At 34.1% G+C, this 17325-nt stretch overlaps 2 protein-coding genes and 1 non-coding gene across 3 annotated transcripts; 2 read left to right on the forward strand and 1 right to left on the reverse strand.

Moving 5' to 3' along the window:
* Window positions 1-4581: 4581 nt before the first annotated feature.
* On the forward strand, window positions 4582-7148 carry LOC111450531 (probable pectinesterase/pectinesterase inhibitor 36). The gene is made up of 3 exons (XM_023090721.1): window positions 4582-5030; window positions 5850-6188; window positions 6399-7148. The coding sequence occupies exons 1-3, from the start codon at window positions 4604-4606 to the stop codon at window positions 7088-7090; spliced, it is 1458 nt and encodes a 485-aa protein (XP_022946489.1). The 5' UTR covers window positions 4582-4603; the 3' UTR covers window positions 7091-7148.
* A 381-nt stretch (window positions 7149-7529) lies between these two features.
* Window positions 7530-7602, reverse strand: TRNAR-CCU. Its single transcript has one exon. It is a non-coding gene; the product is annotated as a tRNA-Arg (tRNA).
* A 107-nt stretch (window positions 7603-7709) lies between these two features.
* LOC111450523 (methionine aminopeptidase 1A) lies at window positions 7710-17295 on the forward strand. The gene is made up of 16 exons (XM_023090711.1): window positions 7710-7876; window positions 9770-9820; window positions 10286-10471; window positions 11166-11241; window positions 12544-12591; window positions 12682-12726; window positions 12912-13011; window positions 13460-13511; window positions 13601-13642; window positions 13790-13851; window positions 13936-14034; window positions 14860-14933; window positions 15044-15113; window positions 15496-15561; window positions 15650-15738; window positions 16913-17295. The coding sequence occupies exons 1-16, from the start codon at window positions 7803-7805 to the stop codon at window positions 16985-16987; spliced, it is 1209 nt and encodes a 402-aa protein (XP_022946479.1). The 5' UTR covers window positions 7710-7802; the 3' UTR covers window positions 16988-17295.
* Window positions 17296-17325: the final 30 nt, after the last annotated feature.

Raw genomic sequence — 17325 nt, forward strand, 5'->3', positions numbered from 1 at the left:
ATATATGCGTATATATATATATGTGGTATATATATATACGACTAAACTTTCAAACGTAAAAAAAACTTAAAAAATACATAGAAATTATTCGTATTTTGTTTCAAAAATACACTTACCGTTAGTACTATGTTTTAAAATTATCTATAAAATTTTAATAAATATAAAAAAAATATCAATGTTCGAGTAAACGAATGAACAAATTGAAACCACGTCTGAATGTGATCTCGAACATATAATTGTTAAGAAATGTTTCAAATAATTAATAGTTGTTATCTATACCAACACGGTACATTATTTTTTCTTTTAGTGACTCAATTTTATAAATTTCAAAGTTTAACGTAAATATAATTTAAATAAAGGTGTGGTCCTCGCTAAAAATAATACATTTACACAATAAGAAAATTGCAAATTAAATATAATTAATGTTATTTATTTTATGTCTAAAAAATGCAATCTATTTTCATGTGTGGGCCCATATTCTCTTTCTCTGAGTCCACAATTACGTTCTTACCCTTCAGTCTTCCAATACCAACTTTACGACTTGTCGTTGCTATTGTTGCGTCATAAATAAATTTATCGCATTTCCATCCCTTTCTTTGACTTTGTACTGATCAACGCCGACTACTTGTCGTTACGTAACTGTCAAGCAACTAAAAAAAATTAATATGCTAATTAAAATAATTATCATTTAAAAAAATAAATATCCAAAAATCGAATTGAATAATTTGTTATTTTATTTTCCACTAGTTTATTTATTTATTTTTAGCTTTTTTTCAGTTTATTATTTTTAATATAATAAGAAAAAAAAAACATTTTTACCAATATATTTATTTTAGTAAATTATTTTATCTCAATTTTTTTTATTTTTTAATAGTTCAATAATTAAATTATATTTAACTTGTTCCACTTGATTACTTACAATTATTCAAAGTAGAACTAACAACAGATTTTGCTTGCCTAGCCTTTAGACTATTAATTAGGTGGGAGTTTTTCAATTTTTAGGCTATATGGTTGTTGATAATAATTTATTTTACAAAATAAATAAATAAATAAATAATGGCTACCAATTATAAATTAGTACAAAAATGTTACTCGGGAGAAAACTAGAGGCGCTCATATGACCTGATAACTCGATTAGTCCAAATTATCCGACCCAATCAAGTTGAGTTGGATTAGCTTTTTTATTTCGGTCTAGATTTGGTTGATTTTTTTAAAAAAAAAAACTGACAAATTGGTTTCGGTTAGTGAGTTTTTTTTTTGTCGGGTCCAACCCGACTAACCCAGAAATAGGGTTACGACCTAACCCAATAATACCATGCGTTTAAAGAAATTAAGAATATTTGACATTTGTAACTAATGTTAATAGTGTGCTAGGACTAGTAAATGCTCGATATTTGAATTTCATGAGATTTTAGTTACTAAAGTAATATTTATTTTGAATAAATAGGATTTGAAAATAATAATTATTATAAAAAACTCGATAATCCAACTCGAAAATATAGGGTTTTAGGTTGAGTTATGAACGTTATTCAGGTTGCTCGGATCACCAGTCCAATCTACTCAAAATTTCAAGTTTGTCTAAAAAAACTCTAACTCGACACGTAAACACGACAATCGGGTCTCAATTTTACTAATATATTAATAAATACATCAATGCATCTAAAAATAAACACAAATTAAAATAAAATAATAAAAATCAACAAATATTTTTTTTTTATAAATAATTAAATTATTTTTACGTGCAAATCAAGTCATAGCCTTGTATTATTATTCATATCTATGGATATTTATTAAAAAAAATATATTGAAAATATCAAATAATCATTTATATTATTCTTATTTTTCTGGCGGCTTACATTTATTTTCCTTTCCCTTTTCTTTAGGTCAAATTCATAAAGTGGGATAGAAAAAAAAAATTATAAAAAAAACTTTATCATAAATATTTAATAGATTATTGAACTTTATAATATATAAAAAAAATATTTTTATGGATAACAATTTTATTTATAATTTTGTATTTTTTAAACTCCCTATCGCTTTATTATAAGTTTCGTTTATAAATTTTATTTTTGAAATTAAAAAAATAAAAAATAAATAGTCATGAAATGAGGATAAAATTTATAGGCAGTTTATAAATTTAAATTATTTTTTTTTTATTAAGGATAAAATTTATAATTTAATAAAATATATATTTCTCATCGTTCTTATCAAGTCTTTTTATTTAGTCGTGATTGTTCCAAACACGCCATTACGGCCAAAAACCGTTGGTTTTTTACGCTTTGGTAGATCAAAACCGTCCAAAAGTTTGACTTTGACTCGATTCTACACGTGGCGTTTTCCGACAGCCTGTAAAAACTATGTGCAGCCGCAGACAATCAATCCTCTGTCTACATTATTTTTCTCGAAGAACTTTGTAAGTAGTTGTTTTTGTCTTGTTGACTTCTTCCTAAATGAAGATTCCTTTGTTAGATTTTGAAATAATGATTGAGAAAGATGTTTCTAAACTAAATGCCAAATATTATGGAATGTACTTTATCCAATGTAATTTTGACTATTCTAATCTTATTGGGTATTTGAACGTTTTTTTCGAACGGGTTTAATAAGAGGAGTTTTACTTGAAAATAGTTACGTCGGGAGCGATTGAATAATGACGGGTTTAGTTTTGTTATTTATAAACAAACAATTCTAAGAGTACTTTTAGTACTTTAAGTAATAATTGTTCGATGAACCCACCTTCGTTGACTATTAGGTGGTAGTTGTCGGGTTTGTAGAATGACATAAGAAACTAACTAAATCTACTCTCGTGACTTTGATCGAATTTTGAGGAAAGAAATGAGACAGTTTACTTGTCTTCGTGACGGATGAGAGGTGTTGACAACACGAGCTTTATTACTTGACTTTTGACCTTATTTCTTAATCGAATTTCGTGATTCTTCGAAACCTGTTTACTTGTGTTTAATTCGATTTTGAATTTTGACGTTTGATTTAACATTCTTGAAAATATTTTTGAAATGTTTAGTCAAGTTTAGGCATGAGGCTTTTCACACTGAGTTCCTGTAACAGCCTAAACTCACTGCTAGCCGATAGTCAGTCTCAAGGTTTTAAAATGTATATATTAGGGAGAGATTTCCACACCATTATAAGGAATTCTTCGTTTCCCTCTTAAACCAATGTGGGGTCTCACAATTCACCCTCCCTGGAGGTCTAACGTCAACATCGACACACCGTTTGATATTTGGTTCTGATACCATTTGTAACAACTTAAGTCCACCGCTAGATATTGCCCATTTTGACCTGTTATATATTGTCGTTAGTCTCATGGTTTTAAAATGCGTGTTTCCACGCCCGTATAATAAATTTATATTAAAAAATAATAATTATAATTATAATTGTTTTTCGCCTAAAAAAATTATAATTTTTTTAATATAAATTAGCGTCCCAAAATCAAACTCAACACAGGCTTCATACATTGGGCTAAAAAATTTATTACATTGGGCCTCCTTCCAATTCCCTCATTCATGAACTATCCACGTTTCTTTTTAAGATAAATTATTTTATATTAATTATAACCATTATTATTTATTTATTTTTCTCTCCTTTTATTATTATTATTATAATTTTTTTTAACCAAAATTAATAAATTAGCATGAAAAGACGTTACTAATTTCCCCGAGACCACTTGTAACAAAATTCAACCTGATTTCAAGAACGAATAAGATCTCACATAAACTATCTGATAAAGCACTCGATGGTTGTATAAAGACATACGAGCCAGGCAATGATTATGTCCCTTAACCGTTGTTGACTCTAGTCATTTATACTCGAGAGTTGGATGCCCATGATGACATGGTAACCTCGAATCATGCCCTTGACCATTTATACTCGAGACTATGATATGCAACTCACTTCCATTTTAGGAGCTCGCATGGGTCAATGGGAGTCGATGTCGTTAGAAGAAGGCGCACTGGTCTTAACTCTCGAGCGACGTGGGTGTGGTTGGGAAAGAGGATTATCGTCATTGCTCAGTCTCTACCGAAGATAATGCACCGCTTGTCGTCGCAGTTATAGGGAGGAGGTTGCCGTGCACGCCATCGTCGAGAGAGTAGCCACCGGGGTTTTTGCGGCGATCAGCATGAAATAACTGAGAATGGCGAACACTTTTTTCAAGATTAAGAAATTTTAAAAGTATTTTTGAAATAAGATATTTACTATTTTTCATAAAAATATTTTTGAATGTTACAAGGATGAAATTTTAAAATTTTTAACTTTAAATGGATTTATTTACCAAAAATAAATTTAAAATCTTAAGATTTAATTAGATATAAAATTAAAAAATTTAGGAATTATAATATTTATAATATTTATAACATTTTAAAAACTAAACATCTATATACTCCCAACATGAATATGCATGAACGGTGGATATAAACATGTGTATTTGGTTAAAAAAAATTATCTTCCCGTCCGACTGACACGTGTCCACACCCACACTCCATGTGTTTCTCACACCCACACTCTCTCTCCACACCCACCTATATATAAATAAATTAAATCATTTACATTTACGTAACTTCCCTTGTTTCTCCTCTCTACAATTACCAAAATGCCCTTTCCCTTTGCAACACCTCTTCTCCTCTTCATAGCCATCATGGCTTTCTCTATTTCTTCGTTAGACGAGCCGGACGCGGTTCGGTTGTTGCGGACCGGAATTGTGAAAGCCAGATCCGACATATATAATGTGAAACGACGTCGCTTTGAACGTGGGAATGTGCAGGCCGCACTTGGCGATTGCCATACGCTCTACGAGGAAGCCGACAGCCGGCTTGCCGCGATGTTAGTTGGGGAGAATTATTCAGCGGATGATGCTCGGATATGGCTCAGCGCCGCCGTGGCTAATCATCGGAGTTGTTTGGATGGCTTGGAAGAAGTCGGCGCTGTGCCGGCGGCGGATGGGAATAACTTGACCATGTTGCTCACCGGAGCTCTGCATTTATACGGCAAAATTGCCGCCGTGGAGGAGCTTACCACGTTGGATATTCCAAGTGATTTATTTTTTGAATTTTTTGTGATTCTATTAATTATTATTATTTTGTTTTAAGTTGCTTAAAATTATGTTTTTTTAAACGTTTAAAATATCTAATCTTATTTGAATTTTTAAAAATATTTTGTTTTATAAATTTTTATAATTTTTATTTTAACTTTTTTTTTCGTTAATTTCACTCTATACTCACCTTTTCTATTTTTTTTTATAAATTAAAAAATATGTCGGAACTTTCTTTTTTATCACAAAAATAATATTCTACGTTAATTTTATTATAGAAATCATTAATATTTTTAAAAAATAAAAATTAATATTTTTTTTTAAAATAAAAATAAGAGAAGTTTGAAAAATACCCTTTAATGAAATTATTAGTATCATACTAAAAAATAAAATTAAGAGAAATTTCAAAAATACCCTTTTATCATATTTTTTAATTATTAATACCTTTAAATTCTTTTGAAAAACTAATTTCTTTTTATTAATATATTGATTGTAACCCTTTTTTAAAGGTAATAATTTTAATTTTAATACTTATTTTTAAAATTTCATAAATATTTTTAAAACTTAATACTAATTATTTTTGAATTAAAGTTGAAGGTTATTAATCAAATTTTTTAAAGTTTGAGTGTTGTTTTTTATTATATCCGGAAAAATATTCGGATAAAAATATATTTTTTAATTTTTTAAAAATCGATATATATGTTTATTAATTTATTATTTTTGGGGAAAAAGTGTAATTTATCCGAGGAATAAAAATATAAAAAATAAAAAATAATAATAATAATAAAAGAATTTTTTAATTCAGTACGGGAACGAGTGGAGAAAGAGAGATCGAGGGAAAACTGGAGAATCAACTTGGCGAAATGGAATGCGGCGACGTCGAAGCCGGACTATGTGGTGGCGATGGACGGCTCCGGCACCCACACAACCATAAACGGCGCGGTGGCGGCTCTGGCCAGAGATGGCCGTAGACGGCGGTCGGAGAGGGTGGTGATATACGTGAAAGCCGGAGTTTACACGGAGAATGTGGAAATCGGAATGCAGTTGAAGAACGTCATGGTCGTCGGCGACGGCGCTGACAAAACCATCGTCACCGGTAACCGCAACGTCCCGGACGGCGCCACCACTTACAGCTCAGCTACATTTGGTGAGTTCTCAAACGACAACAAACATATATATATATATATATAATATTCGAATTAAGCCACAAAATTAGAAAATTATAATAATACTAAACAATTAATTTAATTAGTCTTTAATTTAGGTAATTTGCAATGTTTTTATCCGTAAATCAGTTTCTATAATTATTTATTTTTTTAATTTGAAATATTTAAATTATAAAACTAATTATGAGCAGGCGTTTCCGGTGACGGATTCTGGGTAAGAGACATAACATTCGAGAACACCGCCGGACCGGAAAAGCAACAAGCGGTGGCGCTACGGCTGAATTCCGACCTCGCCGTCGTATACCGGTGCACAATAAAAGGCTATCAGGACACCCTGTTCCTCCACTCCCTCCGTCAATTCTACCGCGACTGCCAAATCTACGGCACCATAGATTTCATCTTTGGCAACGCCGCCGCCGTTCTCCAAAACTGCGACATCTTCGTCCGACGTCCGATACGCCACCAGGCCAACATGATAACGGCCCAAGGCCGCGACGATCCAGCCGAGGCCACCGGAATTTCGATTATCAGCTGCAGAGTCAGGGCGGCGCCCGAACTCGCCGCCGTCAAGGGCGATTTCAGGACCTACCTCGGTCGGCCGTGGAAGAGATTTTCAAGGACGGTGGTTATGACGACGGATTTGGACGGATTAATCGACCCGAAAGGGTGGGGAGAATGGAGGGGCGATTTTGCAATTTCCACTCTGTTTTACGCTGAGTTTAAGAACACTGGCGGTGGTTCTTCTACTAGATTTAGGGTTCATTGGCCGGGATTTCATGTCCTCCGTAGCGCGGAGGAGGCGCGGCGTTTCACGGTGGCTGAGTTTCTTCACGGTGACGCTTGGATTCCGGCCACCGGCGTGCCATTCGAGGCTGGAGTTTGAGTTTTGGGGTCGGTGATTGAATATGTATTTACACAAAGGTTAAATGGAGAAAATATATAAAGTTTAGTCAAAATTAATATAAATTAAATTTGACAATTTTGTGCAAAACAAAGAAAAAATATAATTAATTATTACAAAAAAATGACATTTTTACCCTCGAGTTAGTTTAATTAACAAAGTGCGACTTTCTTGCTTTTCCTCATTTAAGGCAAATTAATAATCTCTGACTTTTTCTTTACACAGAAGATAATTTAAGACATTAATCCTAACAATATCTGTAATAATAAGAAGCTATGAAATGATAAATAAATTTGTAAATAATAAAGTAATAGAAATTAAGAACTATTTGTAAATGAAGAAAGTAATTAAAAAAAAAAACTAAAAACTATTTATAAATTAAGAAAGAAATGAGAAATAAAAATAAATCGTAAATAAAAAACGCGCCAGGTAGGGGTCGAACCTACGACTTTCTGCTTAGGAAACAGACGCTCTATCCACTGAGCTACAGGCGCTTGGTTGGTGGTAATGGAGGTTTAATAATTAATAAACAATATTTAACTTTTGTCAAGCGAAACCAATCGAAGAACTTTCTTTTCTCAGAACCTCCTATATATTTCAATCGCTCCATTCGTATTAGTTAAAGTTAGCAATTCATATTTTGTAGCCGGCGGCGGAAGAGGAGGTAAGAGGATTCGTTTCTGTTAGTGGTTCGATGGCCGGCGGTTCAGATGCGGCCGAAGCTGTTACGTTAACTTGCGCACGATGCGGCAAACCTTCCCATCTTCAGTATGTGTTTTCAACTTTCTTTTCAAGTTTTCAGTAGCCGTGCTAGTTCGCATGTTATCTTTGGTTCTTGAATGTCGATGGAATTTGAGTTGTTTTGCGTTTCTTTGAAATTGGATGGATTTTTAGTCGCTTAGTTTGGGCGTGCGAGTTGTGAATTGAGAATCAGTCAATGGAACTTGGAAGATAGTTAGTGCCTTTGGAAGTTTATTGTTGTTTTTCTTTTTGTGGCTTCTCGGGCGAAATCTGAATCTAAGAATGATATGAAAGAAGCTGAAAGTAATGGTTTAGTGGTTTTTTTTCCTAGTGATTTTGGTGGAATTTGATTGGCGATATGCTGAATCGGTAGGGGCTTCCGGCCATGATATTCCGAACTTGAATCTTTTTGTAGGCTTGGTACTTGCTTTGCAAGTTTAGAACCAATGGGTGGTTGGAGCGCTTTTGTGTCGGTTCTCTTTGTGACTTTTTTCTTTCTGGAGGGCAATGATTCATTAGTTTAAAACTAATGAGCAGTGTTTTTAAAGCCTTATATCAAGAACTTTACTTGGGAAGTTATAGGATTGTTTTCCAAGAAATTTTGGTGGATTATGATAATCATTGGCAATTGGTGATTTTGATGGTGTTCTCTTATATCTTTTTCTGTAATTGTACTCTATTCAATGTTTGTGCCAATCAATGGTTTGAAAGGCTAAAAGCGGTTTTCTGGTTGTTCCTTTGAAGAAGCAGGGCACAAGCTTCAATTTAAAATACAAAGAACTTTGATAAAAACCATAGAAATGTATATTAAGTATTGATTAGGGTAGATTTATTTTCTTAATATTTGTCATCAATATTTCTTTAGGCCTTGTGGGTAAAGTAAAATATTGGGCTAAAATTTCAATTTGTGGTGTGCTGTTGTTAAATACGTAAGCAAGCTTTTATATTTCTGAAGAATATGACTAATTGATATTGTTCTTCCTGAGACTTTATGACGTAATGTGTCTTGGGGAGGTCATGATTAAAAATTAGATTATGGTTAATGCACTTTTTCATGTAAGCTCCTGGGTTATTTTGAGGATCTCCTGGTTTTCCTTTATTATTATTATTCTTACTTTTATTATTATTTTTTTAATAAAAATTGTTTCTTAAAAAAATGAAAACTAATGAATGCTTGATTTTGACTCTGTTTTGGATCAAGTGAAGTATAAATGGATGATGAGAAATCAATTTAAAGCCAAGGGGATTTTTACTAATTCTCTACTTGGCTTAAATAAAAAAGAATTATGGTTAAAATAATGCGAATGGCTTTAGAAGGAAGCTGTAAGAACTTTATATCCAAGACATCCTCACACTTCTGAATTTGAAAATTTTATTGGTTTCTTTCTCATTAAACTCACCTGAAAAGGCATTTAACTGCATTGTTTCATAGCACCTTTCTCTTTGGCTTGAAGGGATTTCCAACCAAAGATTGCTTCGAACCATGTTGAACTTGGATATGGGCTGATCAGTAGACAGCAAAAGTGTCAAGTGAAAGCCACCACAGCTTTTGGGTCTTAATAGTACTTCAAAAGCAAATGGCATTTCATTAATGGGTTCTATCATCTGGTGATTGATAATTAGTCCGACTAAACAGTGTGTATCTTAGAAGTGTGATAGTAGCAATAATGACAGTGTAGGGTTTGTGTTTCAGAGTGTAATTCAATGATAAATTTGTTGTTTGGAATTATTTGAGACCCGTTCTTTAGGGATACTCTGTTTGATTTGTTTGTTTTTAAGGTTGTAGTTCACATATTATTATTATTATTATGTTTTTTATTTTTTATTTTTTAGTTCTGCAGTCAACATATTCCTTGAGAACCATTTGTACTTTTTATTAATTCCTTTTTTTTTCCCCTAATCAACTTATCTTATTTTTAGGTGTCCAAAGTGTATGGAACTGAAGCTTCCTCGGGAGGGTGCTGCTTTTTGGTCTGTAATCATTTCCAATTACTTCTAGATGTTTATTGGATATTAGTTAAATCAATCGTATAAGTTAAGCTTTTATTCCATTTTTTTCTTAAAAACATTGTTTGTGAACATGTAATATGATGTGAGTTGAGGAAATCATTACTGGACGTTTTTACATTCACGTTCTGTCAGGTTGAGAACTTGTGAATTTGAAGTTTGACACGTATTTGGGCATATATAAGAACCTCCACATGTAATTGTATAACATTCAGAACTTAAACATTACAGTTTCTTATGCATCAAGACTTTTTGTGTTTATTTAGTGTCTGCAGGGTATTGATTCATCTATATTGGAAAACTAATAATCACTTGCTTTACAGGACATTGTTTCTGTATTAGATGGCCCTTTGATGATTTGGATAAAATATTTGTTAAAACTGGAATCATAATGAATGATTATATTTATGAAATTTCTTATCACAACAGCTCTCAGGATTGTTTCAAGGCATCTTGGAGCGCTCACAAATCAGTACATTTAAAAGAAAAACTGTCTCTGATCGGGACTGGTAATTCTGGGGAACAAAATTCAGATCGAGCGAGTGAAGGTTGGCTATATTGCTTGAAGAAAGGACAAGCAAGATCGCCAAAACTTCCCCATTTTGATTGGACAGGGTAAACATTGAGGCTTTTACATTGTTCTTGTATTATACATCCTATACATCTTTTCCTTGTTGGGTACTCACGTTAATCCCATAGTTCAATTGGATAAGTATTTTTTTTCTATAGCATTCTCTTCCAATGGATGTCCTGCTCTCAGGATTGTTTATTCATTTGCTAATTAAAATAAAGCTTACACTTAGATCTTATGTCGTAAAATTGGTAAAATGTGTTAAAAGAGTTTGTTGCACCATGTTTTATTCCAAAAAAGCTGGCTGTACCGTTCTATATTGTATCTTCTACCTTGTTGCCAATTTCACAATACTAGAGTAGTACTCTTGGGCTGGCTGTAAATGTATATTATGAGACCATTAACATCCAGCACGTGGTGCTTGAAGCAAATCTGAACTCTATAGTTTATGGCATTCTTGTGAAGAAACCCATCTTGTTGATCTTTCATCTGAAGACTCTGTTCCTGTAGATTGATATGAGTGATTTACATACTGTTTGTACCTTTGATTAAAATTGGTGTGTGGTTCCCTTCCCTAAACTTCATGATAGAAGACATTAAGACTGTTTTCCCATTGGTTTTCAACGTTGATTATTATTGATTTCAAGATGGCATTAACAAATTAAACTTCCAAGTTAAACATGTGAAATATTTTATTTTGAAGCATTGGATGCATGACTTCCCTCTGTTATTTTACAGGACTCTAAGGCCATATCCCATATCTAGCAAGCGAATTGTTCCTCCTCATATAGAGCGACCAGATTGGGCAGATGACGTGAGTTTCAATAATTCTTGTTGTGCATTTAGCCTTCATGAATGTTAGAGAAAAATGTTGATATAGTACTCAGAATGAATGCATAGATCTATCTAAGTTTCATATATGAAAATCAAGTAGGCAAAATATGCATTTCTATTTTCAATGCTTCCAACCTACTTATGCTTTGTGAAAATAGAAACGCATCCAAAAAGTTCATTTGCAAATGTATGCGGATGCCCCATTTTAAAGATTGAATGCTGGGAGTAAAAGACCTGAAGTTTTAGAGAGTCCTCAATCAGTTGTCCTGGTGTGGGTTTCCGACTCTGTTTCCTTGGCCATTAATCATTAGTTTTGGCATGCAGATGAAGTGTTCAGTCGGTTGGAGACTTTGAACATGTTGAGTCGTGAGTGAGTCAAAATGCTAAGAATTAGAGTTCAAGATTCTCTCTTACGAATCAGATTGTTCTTTCTTCTTTTTGTTGGATACTTAATATTGAAATGTCATCTTGTACTTCAAATATATACATTGACCATAACAAATGAATAATTTTATCTGTTTTTTTTAAGGGACATAATTTTTCATTGATGAAATGAAAAAGTATAAAGAGGAGCAAGAGTTTACATGGGAAAATGACCAGCAAACAACTGAATACAATGAAACATAGGATAACTAAAATATCTGAAAGCAACTAAACAATCCATTATTCCAAACATCTAGATTTAAAGACCCTCCTACAAACCCAGCAAAAGAATCCAAAACTGCATTACCAACACTTGACCATCTCAAATACTAGCCATAGCTAAATAGCTATCACGTCTTCAGTTCCGAAGAGAAAATTGAAGATTAAAACGAAGAGCAACATTTTGCAGCTGAGCAATCTAAGTTGTTGGGCCAACAAGCGAAACAAAAGCTTGGCAGGGAAATGAATAATTTTATTGAAAGCTGTCCAATGAAGATCTGATATGAGTACGGTAGAATTATATTTTATACTTCACTAGCTGATGCTCTCTTGATATATATATATATTTAAGAAACTTGGATGCACCCTTCATGCGCGTTAGTGGCACTCTGGTGTAATCTCCTGTTTGAATAAATCTTTCTGCTCTTCATCCATTCTTCTCTTGAAATATAAATTGATTGATAAGAGAGTTAAGGATATGGGTAAACAGTAATGTTTGCAGGTCTTGGAGGTTTGTTTGTCCCCAAATGTACATATATGATACTATATTTTTCAGCTGATCTCATATAAATGTTGTTTCTGTTTCTATTTCTGCATCACTTTTTAATTGGTACTCGTTGTCTTTTCTCTAAATTTGCAGGGACTTCCCAAAATTGAGCCAAATAGCGATTTCCAACATGTTGTTGAGGTAACCTTCTGTTCCTTAGCTATTAGTTTTAAATTTTTTAATTGAAAATTTCAGTCACTTGACTAATTATATATATTCTTTTCCTCAAAGATCAAAACACCAGATCAAATTGAGATAATGAGAGAGGTTGGCAGGGTATGTCTTACTTCTCTTCAATTTTAATTGCCAAGTTGATTCTCTTGCTTTATCAGTTTATTTTCATCTTATAGTTTGAGTATGTTTTTCTAAAATTTATTGAAAATTCCAGATGAAGCATACATTTGTATTTTTACATTTATGCTTTAAGAGTCTATCCGGTGATTAAATAATTTATTTTTTAGATTTCAAGGGAAGTTTTAGATGCGGCTGCTAGAGTGATTCAACCGGGTATAACTACTGATGAAATTGACCGTGTGGTTCATGAGGCAACGATAGCTGCAGGTATTAGAAACAACAAATATTTTTCTTCTGTAAATTATTATTATTTTTTTTTGAAGTAGTACCTTCAATTGGTTGGTCTAGTAGTTAAAAGAGGCAAGTAAAAAATTTAAATGCCTTCGGAGTGATGGTTTCAAATCGTGATGTCCACTTGATTAATCTGCAGAAGTTCCAATGACAGGAGAGGTAGCTATTTTCTTCCTTTCCACTATTTGGGAAAGGGATCATTGTTGTGTTATTGCCATCTTTGTCAAAGATGTACTTTGATTTCTTCTTCTCTTTTGCTTTCATTTGGATTCTCTCTTGTTTTGTTTTACTACCTTTTGAACTTTCAAATGTGCCAGTTTATTGTGAGATTTATTTTTCTTACAAAATAGGTTAATTATGATTCAGGGGAAAGATCATTTGCATGGGTACCGTGATTACTAATTCTTTTCATACATTGTTTCAGGTGGATATCCATCTCCCCTCAATTATCATTTCTTTCCCAAGTCTTGCTGCACGTATGCACTACTTTTTGCACAATTTTCGTATATTTTATTTGTTGTGTTTTTTGGATCATACAAATTTCAGTTTGTTTCTCTCTTTGCAGTTCTGTTAATGAAGTGATTTGTCATGGTATTCCTGATGCAAGGTATGTGTTTTAATGCCTCGTTCATGTGGATTTGGCACATCTCATGTTGATGAATCTGTGTCTTCATGCTTTGAATTAGAAATTGGCACCAATCTTGATCATTTGATGAGGTAGACGTTTATTCAACATTTGCTCTAATTGTTTCAGGAAACTAGAAGATGGTGATATTGTAAACGTTGATGTGACTGTGTACTATAAAGGTTATCATGGTAAGACGTGTAACTGATCGGTTTTAATTGACCCAAACAAGTTCATTTTCTGCTGATTGCTAACTTTAAAAAGTTGAAATGTAGGTGATCTCAATGAGACATACTTCGTAGGAGAAGTTGATGAAGAGTCCCGACGTTTAGTCCAGTGTACTTACGAGTGTTTGGAGAAAGCTATAGCCATGGGTATGTGTCAATAATGCACCATGGACTTTACCTACTCTTTCCTCACTTTCTGTGACTATGCTCTTTCTTGTAGCGTATTGAAAATCTAGACTATTCATTTGTATTAATACAAGGTTAGATGGTATTACTAATTTTTCGAGTTGGGAAACAAATAACTTTTCTCCATTGCTGGACTGTTAGGCCTTTATATAGTTAGTCTTGTGTTAGTGTCGACAGTTTTTACAGCTGAATGTTTTGGTCCAAGACTTCTTTCCTGGTTTTATATTTACTTTTGAGTTGAAATGAGCGGTTGAGGGATTTGAACATCCAACTATCTCCTAAAGGTGTCTTTGACCACTTGAGCTATGCTCATATTGGCACGACTTGTTACTTAGAAGTAGGGGTTAAGCATTTATTAGTGGCAACATGTGGAGGAAGTTATGAGTTATCCACGAGCTTTAAAATCAAACAGGGAATAGTCAAAATTATTTTAAATTTTGTAATCCGTCCTGGAAAAAACATATACGAAGTCTTCATTTTGCGGATTCATAGAAAGAGTTTGTTTTTGCCTTGTATGGAAACAGATGTGCATTATGTTGCTCTTATCTGTGCCCGTTCTACTTAAAAGTTCGTTTGATAGAATTCATTCTTAAATCTTCCTAGTGAACCTATGTCTACAATCGAAAGAAAAGCTTAGATTAGGTCGATTATTAAGAATAGGCTATTGTTCATAGTGTTGCTGTGACATGATCCTTTCTTGATATAATTTTAGTTTCTAGTATTATTATTATTATTTTTTTAATGTTATAAATTTTTTTTCTCTGAACTGTTTGTAATCATCATCAGTGAAGCCTGGAGTTAGATTCCGTGATGTTGGAGAAGTAATTAATCGTCATGCTTCTATGTCGGGCTTGTCTGTGGTAATGTCTAACTTCAGTTTCCAATTAAAGTCTCTATTACTTCTAGTTCTACCGGATTAAATGTTCGTTTAATTTGTTTATTTTCTCCACTGCCTTCTTTGTACAATTAGGTCAGGTCATATTGTGGGCATGGCATTGGAGAGCTCTTTCATTGTGCCCCTAATATTCCCCATTATGGAAGTAAGTAATAGGTGAAGTAGGTCTCAAACACTACTCCCCCACCCCCCTAAAAAATTATTCTATGCGGTTACTACTCAATAGTAGTTGGTCTTAATAAGCGTCCGTTGGATGTGGATTTGAAAATCCACGTCCTTAACACGGGGTATAAATTCAAACAATTTCTCTTTCATACATTCAACGTGGTGTTTCACCTGGGGCACATTGTGGTCCCCCCCCCCCCCAATTGCCTTGTCTAAAGGGCACGATCCGGTGACGATGTACATCTTCATTGGTTGTTGAGTTTGGAATGCGAGGCAAACTATAGATAGTAAAAATTATATGTTTTTCTACCTCTTGTTGGCCTCCTCTATAAACATCTTACTCTCAGTTATGTACTGACCAGGAAACAAAGCAGTTGGTGTGATGAAAGCCGGGCAGACCTTTACAATCGAACCAATGATCAATGCAGGTTCGTGTTCACTCACTATTTGGTTCCAGCACGACACGTGTTTCCCCTCCTTTTCTTTTTCGAATAATTCTAAATATTCTAAGCACAGGAGTATGGCGTGATCGGATGTGGCCTGATGGATGGACTGCTGTTACAGCTGATGGCAAACGAAGTGCTCAGTTCGAACACACACTCTTGGTAACAATGAAAATCCCTCGACTATCCCTGCTTCCAATATTAATATCTTGGTTATAATGGTCTGGCTAAAATCAAGTTATGGATAACCTGTCTCTTAGACGATCTTCGCTAATTGGAAGATGTTTCTATAACCTCTTTTGATACCATATGCATCCCCGACTTGTTCTTAATTTGCACTGTATGCCAACATTTTCTGAAGGAAATTTGCATGGCCACCAAGAACTGAAACACTAGAGAACTGTTTGTTGTAAAGCACATGTTGCATCACACGCAATTACCTGTTGGGTTCTAGACCTCTATGAACCATTTTTTTTTCAATCCTTTCATTCCTTAATTGACAGTCAAGTAAGATTATATGTAGGGTGTCAGTGTGTCAGTTTAGGTTGGTTTTTGGTGAAAATCAACGTCAAGCCGACCTATTGGTTTAAAGGAAAAAAACCAACGTCGTGTCCTTTCCAAACTCACTGCCCTATCTAAACGAACAAAAGCAAATTGCCTAGAACGAATTGTGTAACAGCCCCAAGCCCGCTGCTAGTGGATATTGTCTTCTTTGGGCTTTCTCTTTTGAATTTTCCCTCAAGGTTTTAAAACGTGTATGCTAGGGAGAGGTTTCCAAACCCTTATAAAGAATGTTCGTTCTCCTCTCCAACCGACGTGGGATCTCACAGTCCACCGCTCTTCAGGGCCCAGTGTCCTCACTAGCACTTATCCCCTTCTCCAATCGATGTGGGATCCCCCAACCACCCCCTTCGAGGCCCAGCGCCCTTGCTAACACACCGTCTCGTGTCCACCCCCCTCGGGGCTCAGCCTCACCGCTGACATATTGCCCAATGTCTGGCTCTGATACCATTTGTAACTGCCAAGCCCACCGCTAGTAGATAGTGTCTTTTTTGGGCTTTTCCTTTCGGGTTTTTCCTGAAGGTTTTAAGACGCATATGCTAGAGAGAGGTTTCTACACTCTTATAAAGAATGTTTGTTCTCCTTCCAAACTGACGTGAGATCTCACAAATACAACAATCGATTCAAACAGAAATAACCGAATATTTTGTAAACCTACCTAATTCAATTCAATGCGAGTCTAACAAGGTTTAGTCGATTTTATTAGTCTTTTTTGTTCTAGCTTGCACCTGAAATGGAAATTCACTAAAATATGGTGTAATTTTGTGATATGTAGGTAACAGAAACTGGAGTTGAAGTCCTCACAGCTCGGTTGCCTACATCTCCCAAGGTGTTTCCATGGCTGAGCTGATTAGATTATCTTGAAACTCCCCATTTTTGGCCTCAGTTTCAGAAGACACCAGACTTTCTAAAAACGGCTTGGAAACATGACACAAATAATGTCTCATAGTAATGGAACTGATTTTTGTTTTTATTTATTGAAGTTTGCCTATTTTTGTCTGTTGGGCTTTGAGGGCGATGAAGCCGTGTGCTAATGCTGATGCCCCACCAATGGCCTATGTTTATTTCTCTTTATCCATACACCAAATCACTTTCAGCTTCCCTTTGTTTGTGATGTCTACTCTTTTATTTTCTTTCGAGGAACAGATGCTTTTTTTTAACCATCTCTGTGAGATTATACAAATTAAG

This window comes from Cucurbita moschata, unplaced genomic scaffold, assembly GCF_002738365.1.
Source record: "Cucurbita moschata cultivar Rifu unplaced genomic scaffold, Cmos_1.0 Cmo_Scf00001, whole genome shotgun sequence".
NCBI lineage: Eukaryota > Viridiplantae > Streptophyta > Magnoliopsida > Cucurbitales > Cucurbitaceae > Cucurbita > Cucurbita moschata.

Bases quoted from the DNA above. Each gene is read 5' to 3' on its own strand.
- LOC111450531 (XM_023090721.1), top strand. From the start codon at position 4,604: ATGCCCTTTCCCTTTGCAACACCTCTTCTCCTCTTCATAGCCATCATG. The intron at 5,031-5,849 runs TGGATATTCCAA...TTAATTCAGTAC, and splicing joins CGTGGAGGAGCTTACCACGT to GGGAACGAGTGGAGAAAGAG. The intron at 6,189-6,398 runs GTGAGTTCTCAA...AATTATGAGCAG, and splicing joins TTACAGCTCAGCTACATTTG to GCGTTTCCGGTGACGGATTC.
- LOC111450523 (XM_023090711.1), top strand. From the start codon at position 7,803: ATGGCCGGCGGTTCAGATGCGGCCGAAGCTGTTACGTTAACTTGCGCA. The intron at 14,035-14,859 runs GTATGTGTCAAT...AATCATCATCAG, and splicing joins GGAGAAAGCTATAGCCATGG to TGAAGCCTGGAGTTAGATTC. The intron at 15,739-16,912 runs GTAACAATGAAA...TGTGATATGTAG, and splicing joins AGTTCGAACACACACTCTTG to GTAACAGAAACTGGAGTTGA.